Source organism: Dipteris shenzhenensis, chromosome 21 (genome assembly GCF_047967505.1).
Source record: "Dipteris shenzhenensis isolate YYH24624 ecotype China chromosome 21, Dip_SZ_1.0, whole genome shotgun sequence".
Lineage (NCBI taxonomy): Eukaryota > Viridiplantae > Streptophyta > Polypodiopsida > Gleicheniales > Dipteridaceae > Dipteris > Dipteris shenzhenensis.
In genome coordinates this window covers 51851155-51858849 of record NC_141616.1, presented here as the reverse complement: position 1 = coordinate 51858849, position 7695 = coordinate 51851155, and the positions used below count along the sequence as shown (strand labels likewise).

At 42.6% G+C, this 7695-nt stretch overlaps 1 protein-coding gene across 1 annotated transcript; it reads left to right on the top strand.

The window, feature by feature from the left end:
- Window positions 1-1790: 1790 nt before the first annotated feature.
- Window positions 1791-3635, top strand: LOC147889040 (uncharacterized). The gene is made up of 2 exons (XM_087392881.1): window positions 1791-2345; window positions 2433-3635. The coding sequence occupies exons 1-2, from the start codon at window positions 2010-2012 to the stop codon at window positions 2649-2651; spliced, it is 555 nt and encodes a 184-aa protein (XP_087249007.1). The 5' UTR covers window positions 1791-2009; the 3' UTR covers window positions 2652-3635.
- The last annotated feature ends 4060 nt before the right edge of the window (window positions 3636-7695 follow it).

The window sequence follows — 7695 nt, the reverse complement described above, 5'->3', positions numbered from 1 at the left end:
ACTTTATTGCTATCTACAAACTGCTACACAACATGGCTTTTGATTGTTTTATTTTTTTTTTCTCCTCTTGCATAGTTTTCACAATTATCGTTGATAATAAACCTTTCATTTGTTTTACTAGAGGGGAATTGGGATCAACATTTTCTTTCTAAGGCTCAAGAATTTTCCTACAACAACCACAAAACAAAAGAGTTCTTCTAAGCTCAATTTCTATTATCATGGAGTAAGAATTGTCTTTGTGTTGCATTCAAAATCACAAAAGCAAAATAAAACTTACCTTTCTTCCTAAAGTCTACACTTGCATCATCCGATGCTAGTTTTTAGTTCCACAAGGTTGCAAATTTTTCTATTTCAGAGTCTATGTCCTAAGGGTGTGGCTTTTGTTTTGGATCAACATCTCCTTTGTCTTCATGCGTCCAATTTCTTTCTGTAGTTGCTCTTTCAATTTAGAGCTTTTTGCTATTTGTTGCAATTTCATTCCCATCTCTTGTTGGTACAAACCTTTGTACATTCCTACAGTAGTAGGTTGAGTTTTGACAGATCCAAGTAGGCTCTTATTGCCATTACCCATAAACTTCAATAGTGTTGTCAAATTTAAAAATAGAGGAGTAGAAAATTTATTTGACACTCTGGGTAAATGCCTCCATTACACCATAAATCAATATGTTGTAAGCCTTCTATCCTCCTGTTCTCTGTTTGCATTGATGATTGCACCTACGTGTGGAACCATTCCGTTTTTTTTATGTAGGCACATACTCTTCTTCTAAATCATATGGAGATGGTAAAGTCTCTTCTTGCTGGACTATTCTCACTGGCATGGTCACATGTGATCATTTGTTTGAGCAACTTTGTCCCATTGCTTCACACTCTCGTCAACTTTTTATAAAACAAAGTGTTAACAATGGACTTAGCACGATAAATCCATGTTAATCTTTCATGGTGACGTTTAAAAATTCAAAAAATAAAGATTCTTAGAGGCTATCTACGAGTTTTTTACCATGGAATCTTGTGGTCTACATAAGTCAACATTAATAAGTCCATGTTTATCTAGGGTTTATCTTTCATATGGACGTTTACAATTTTAAGAAACAAAGATTCTTAAAGGTTAATTATGGGATCTTGTTATGAAATCTATCGTCGGCATGAGCAAGGACTGGGTGAGATGAGGGTGAGACCCGATTTAAAGGGAGGATATGATAGGAGCCTTAGATCCTAGTTCAACAAAGAAAAATGAGGAATTTGCAAATTTCTCACAAGGTCCCAAAATGAGTTCCCTTTTTTCCTAATGCAAGCATGTGAACTTGCAGTTGCCATATAGGAATTCCTTCATGACCAAGCTCCCACAAGATTTCACATAGCTCACACCAAGAGCACCTTAGAAGGTCATGTTGCCAACATACCCCTCTTTCGTACATACACATGTTGTAATTTTGAATTTAAATGTATCCTCCTTACATTTACATACCATAGTTATATTAGATAAGTATTTTCTCAAGCCCCTACTATTTGTAAATGGCTTGTAAGTACCCCAAATTTAATAGTCCCCTTCCATGAATGAACCTCCTATCTTACATATTTTACACAATGATCACTCTCAAATTAGAAATTTGGAGAAGACACCATCAATCACCTTTTGAATTTCAAAGTGAATTGTAAACTCACATTCTTTGCTACACGATAAAAAAGGAAGAGCAACTAAAGAAGGAAAGAAGTACTCACAAAGTTTGATGAAATGATACTAAATCTCATGAATCAAAGGATAATACATAACAAGAAGCACATATGTTGAACTTCCAATCTCTGCTCAATTTTTAGTTCACATTTTGGCAGTTTTGTGGACTGATCGAGTAACTAAGATTTGTCGAAAAACTCAAGTCCTTGAACTGTGAGAGGCCTTGAACTCTGTGCATGAGCGCGAGACTGTCGTCTGCTTAGGGGCAAGTCTCGATACTTCAGCGTAGCGCCCGAGATGCTGTGAGTGGCTAGAGGAGGATTCTAATGAGACCTCGATGTCTGGCGAGAGCGAGCTTGGTGAGAAGGAGAGAGACAAACGCATCGATGAAGTTGAGGGAGGTTCTAATGGTAAGGCACTCGCGGAGCCGTCACAGCCATCGTACCTCGACTCACTCACCAAATGGGTTGGAGGAGGCTTTTCAGAGCTTGACGCTATGAAACAACGAAAAGACTCCTGGTTGCGCAGTGTGAGCGAAGAGCTAGGGCAATTGCGCAGAAACCCTAGGGCAAACATAGGAAGAGGCACTTGGCGGTCTGTCGGTTTGAGCTACCTGATGTCAAGCCCGAGCTCACTAGATTGGCTACAGGGGGCCTCTATCTTTTCTTCACTGGTAAGATCCCTTCTCTGCGGGAACTTTAAGAGCTCCTTTCCTTTGAGTTTGATATCTCATCGCTTGGTTACTCAGCTTGTTTTCTAGATAAGAGGTTTTTTCCACTTTACATGGCCTCCGAGATGGTTTACAACAAACTCGTCGTCCGATCTTTCAAGTTTGCTGGTGCGGCTGTTCTTGTCATTTCGTGGAGCCCTGAATTCAACATCGATGAGTTTTTCTATCACGAGTGTCCAATTTGGATTGATTTCCCAAATCTTCCGTTGGTGCTCAGTGAATCGGTCGAGAGATTGGCCTCCTTGCTAGGGAATGTTCTCTTGGTGCCTCCTCACACAAAATCCATGGCATATCTGCGGAGAGCTTGGATCTTGTGGGATAGGAGCCAAGAGGTTCTAGATTTTGTGCAGGTCAAAATGTTTGGTGGAGTCCCATTTGCTCAACAAGTCTGCTTCGATGCCTTTTCTGATGCCTGCTACATCTGCAAGGAGACCTCTCACTTTGCGAGAAACTTCCCCCGTCATGCAGAGAATGTCAAGCTGACAAAGGACATCAATCCGATGGAGACACATGCAGAAGAAGGGTCGACACCAAAGAAGCACCAGAAGGATACATCGTCAAGTTTGGAGACCGGAGGACATGCAACCCTGCCTTAGACACAGGCATCAAGTTCTGATGAAGGTAAAGATATGCAGGACGCTGAACAGTGGAGGGTGGAGTTGGAGGGTGGTTGGCCATAATGGTAAGGCCAAAATTGCTTTATCATCCGAGTGTCCTCCAGACGGTGCCCTCTGTTCCGGACCCTTGGCACAAAGTTACTACTAAAGGCAAGTACTCAAAGCCTGCGGGTAGCAATGATGGAGGTACACGACATCCCCTACAGGAACTCAGTGGAGCGGAGACTAACAAGAACCCTAGCACTACTCTGGTTGAAAAAGACATGCCAGATGCATATCATAAGAAGCTACTACTGGACGAGTCAAAGGCTGATTAGAACCCGAAACATGCTAGTGTACCACTTACCCATTCGCTGTCAAAGAAAATCAAAGATGCCTAGGACCAAGGGCAAGTAAAGAGAATCAGTTCCACTTCTTTAGGGATGCCGACAAAGCCTTGGAAAACTAACGATGGCCGCCCAAGGGGCGTGGTCTATATCTGTGTTGTCGTGGATTGTTCGCGGAGTGTGTAACTCTACCAAAAAGAAGGCATGCCTTTAGACGATCAAGAAAGACAATCCTGATGTGTGCTTGGTTCAGGAGCTCAAATGTGGTCCGGCTGATCCATTTTGGTTTGCTTTTAAGATGTTAGTGACACGTCCCAGCACTCCTGAAACCCCTGATCTGCAAACAAACCACACACAACATCAGATCTGAGCAGGCTGCTCACCACCCAACCATGACATCTACGGGATATGATCCCGAATCAAAAGATGTCCCCTTCGAGCCACGAGCTGAGCTACTGGCACGAACTCCCAATCAGATTCAAACCAGCCTGGTGTCCCATACCACCAGGTGGCGCTGTGAAGCCCTGGATCTGTCACTGGGCCTTGGGCTACGCTAAGATGCAGGCGCGCGTCCGCGACTCAATCCAGGAACAAACTTGGCACCTAGGAACGAAGCTTGCTCCCAACTGCACACTGAGAACTGAACCCCCTGGGCCTCTTTTATAGACTCGGGCCCTGGCGCCAAAAATAGCGAAGATCTATAAATAGTTCGTACCCTTGCCGCTCAACCCAAGAATCAAGCCTGCCTAGCTCTAAGCCTCCCCAGGCTAACCTGAGCTAGTTCTGTGTACCTAGTACACGTCAGATACCAATCCGTGCACATGACATACTCCCCCTCCTCTAAGAACTCACTCTTGAGTTCGCTAAGAAATGTGGAAATGTTCTTTGGAGGTTTTGTAATGTCTCCCATGTTGCATCCTCCTCAATACGATCCTTCCACTTGATCTTGTATTCCGTGATAGTACGATTACGAATCTGTCTTTCACGAAATTCAAGAATACACTCAGGTTCGTGAGGAATAAAAGTCAAATCTGTAACTTCTATAATCTCATGAGGAGAAACAAGTTGATCATATGCACCCAAGACTTCTTTCAGTCTACTGACATGAAAGATTGGATGAACTTTAACATTAGGAGGCAATTCTAGTCGATATGCAACTGGTCCAATTCTTTTAATGACCTTGAAAGGACCACAGTATCTGGGGGATAATTTCGGAACCAAACCAATACTTAGGCTCTTGGATTCCTTCGGAATTCGCAAATATACCATCGTTCCTTCAGAGAACTCTCTAGGTGAACGATGTCTATTAGCATAAAATCGATCTCGATCTTGGGCACTCCTAATAGACTCCTTGGCAAACTGCAACATTTCTTGCATATCTAGCAAGAAGTTCTTAGCAGCATCATTTTGAATCCCTTTTAATCCAACCATAACTGGTGACTTAGGTTGAAACCCGTACATAAGCATAAAAGGACTATAACCTGTACTAGAATGCTTTGCACTGTTGTAAGCAAATTCAATCATAGGTAGATAATCTTCCCATGAAGACTGTCTCTTAGATACATATGCGCGAAGCATGTCTTCAACCAACTGGTTGACCTTTTCTGTACTGCCATCGGATTGTGCATGATCCGAGGAACTCATACTTAGAGTAGTTTCCAACTTCTCAAATACAAGTGTTCAAAAGGTACTTGTAAACTTTGAGTCCCTGTCACTAACTATGTCAGATGGCAAACCATACAGCTTAAACAAGTGGTCCACAAACTCGTGAGCCAGCTGAACAGCTGATATAGTTGTTCTAGTAGGTAAGAATCTAGCCATTTTTGTCAAACGGTCTACTATGACCCAAATGGAGTCATGACCCTTGCGCGTTCGTGGCAAACCAGTAATAAAATCCATGGAAATACTTTCCCATTTATTAGCTGGAATCTGTAATGGCTGTAATAAGCCCGCGCTTCTAAGGCGTTCTGCCTTAGTAACCTGACAAACTCGGCAACCTACTACATAGTTCTCAATAAATGCACGCATCTTAGGCCAATAAAAGGTATGCTTCACAAGAGATAGAGTCCTATGTATACCTGGATGTCCCGCACTAGGAGCATCATGACACTCCCAGAGAATCTTGGATTTAAGGTCCAGAACATCAGGCACACAAATCTTTTCATTCCGGAACAGCAAGCCGTTCCTAATCATCCACTGACCTCCCGCCGCCTGTACTATAGGTGGCACAATCCCTGAGTCCTGGTCAACCATGGAGCTCCCATCCTGGACTCTCTGCCAATAAGAACTGAAATGACTATCAGTTGCATATAGCCCTCTCAAGGATTGAAATAGGTCTGAGGATATTTCCGTAAATGACAAAGCATTTACAAACTTAACTCGACTTAAGACATCCGCCACACTATTCAACGAACCCTTACGATAACGTATTTCGAAATCAAAATCCTGCATTAGTTCTGCCCATCTAGCTTTCCTTCCTCTCAATTCTGATCCATCACACACATACTTAATTGACTGGTGATCAGTCAATACAAGGAACTTTGAACCATACAAGTAGTGTCTCCAAACCTTAAGAGCATACACTACAGCATAAAGTTCCTTCTCGAGTGTGGGCCAACGATATTGAGTGTCGTCTAGCTTCTTACTCTCGAAAGCTACAGGTCTGCCCTCTTGGAATAGAGCTGCCCCAATCGCATAATCACTCGCATCGGCCTCTAAAACATAAGGCCGGGTAGGATCGGGTAATGCAAGAACGGGTGCTTCCTTGATAGAAAACTTCAAGGTTTCAAAAGCCTTGTTCATTGCATCATTCCAAGAGATCGGCTGTGTAGACCTGCGTCCACGACCTTTCAATATGTTGGTCAAGGGTGCCGTGATACGTGAATAATCACGCACTGACTTCCGAAGAAATACCGTAAATCCTAGAAAAGAACGAAGTTGTTTCACAGTCTGAGGGATAGGCCATTCTAAAACCTTCTGGATACGATTCAGATCAATGCTAATACCTTCAGAAGAAATCTTGTGTCCTAAGTAAATGATCTCCTTCATAAAGAAGTCACATTTACTCATCTTGGCATAAAGCTTATGCTGTCTTAGAACAACTAAGACAACCCGGAGGTGTCCTATGTGATCCTCAAGTGTTTTACTATATACCAAGATATCATCTAAGAACACTACAACAAATTTGCCCAGAAAATCCCTGAACAAATCGTTCATCATCTGCTGAAAAGTAGCAGGAGCATTGGTCAAACCAAAAGGTAATACGAGGAACTCGTAATGACCATACCTAGTCCGGAATGCGGTCCTATCTATGCGTTTAGCATAGATACGGATTTGGTGATAACCCGTACGCAAATCAATTTTAGTGAAATACTTCGCTCCGGCCAAACGGTCTATCAAATCATCGGAACGAGGTAGAGGATAGCGATTCTTAATTGTCACTTTATTTAAGCGTTTATAATCTATATACATTCTCCAGGAAGAATCTTTCTTCTTTCTTAAGAGGACAGGTGCACCCCAAGGTGATTTACTTGGGCGGATATAGCCCATATTCAGGTAATCCTGAAGCTGTAAAGCTAACTCATCCTCCTCTACCTGGCTCATCCTATAAGGTGGTACACTGATAGGTTGCGCCCTTGGGACTAAGTCTATGCGATGATCTACTGCCCGTTTTGGAGGTAAACCTTCCGGGAGTTGAGCGGGGAATACATCCTTAAAAATATCTAACAACATTCTCAATTCACGGTGTTCAAACACACTTAATTCATTCTTGTTAATTATAGAAACAACAAATGAAGAAAGTGGAATCAAAACACACTGATAGACATCATAGCTGCATCGCAGATACAATAGGCCCCTGAGAAGAGGGAATTTTATCACACTGAATACAAAATTGGGTGTCCTTATCTACAAAAGAAAGCGTATGCTCCGTCCATCCGATCTGAATATTGTGGGTTTTAAACCACTCTATTGTGATCAACAAGTCTACATGCTTCAGATGCATAACATAACATGTAAGAGCTCCCGTGTAGGCTTGAATCCGGATAGGAAGCGCTTCAACCTTGCGATCCCAAAACTGCTTCCCAGTTGGAAGCTGCACCTCATAGGTGTGGTCACTAGGTACTGTGGACAGCCCCATCTTCTGCACAAATTTGTAATTAACAAAATTGTGAGAGCTGCCCGGATCAAAGAGAATGTGAACCTGTTGGTCCATAACTTCTCCATAAACTCGGAAAAGATCATGGGAACCAAACAACGAAGTATTGAAAGTACAATTACAAGAGAGTGGGCAGGTAATGACATTTACAGAAATACCTGTCATCGCGACTTGGTTCGCTCCCTTGGCTGCGG

Excerpts from the sequence above, each read along its gene's own strand:
- LOC147889040 (XM_087392881.1), top strand. The coding sequence starts at position 2,010 with ATGTCTGGCGAGAGCGAGCTTGGTGAGAAGGAGAGAGACAAACGCATC. Across the intron at positions 2,346-2,432 it reads CCTCTATCTTTTCTTCACTG|ATAAGAGGTTTTTTCCACTT; the intron begins GTAAGATCCCTT and ends CTTGTTTTCTAG.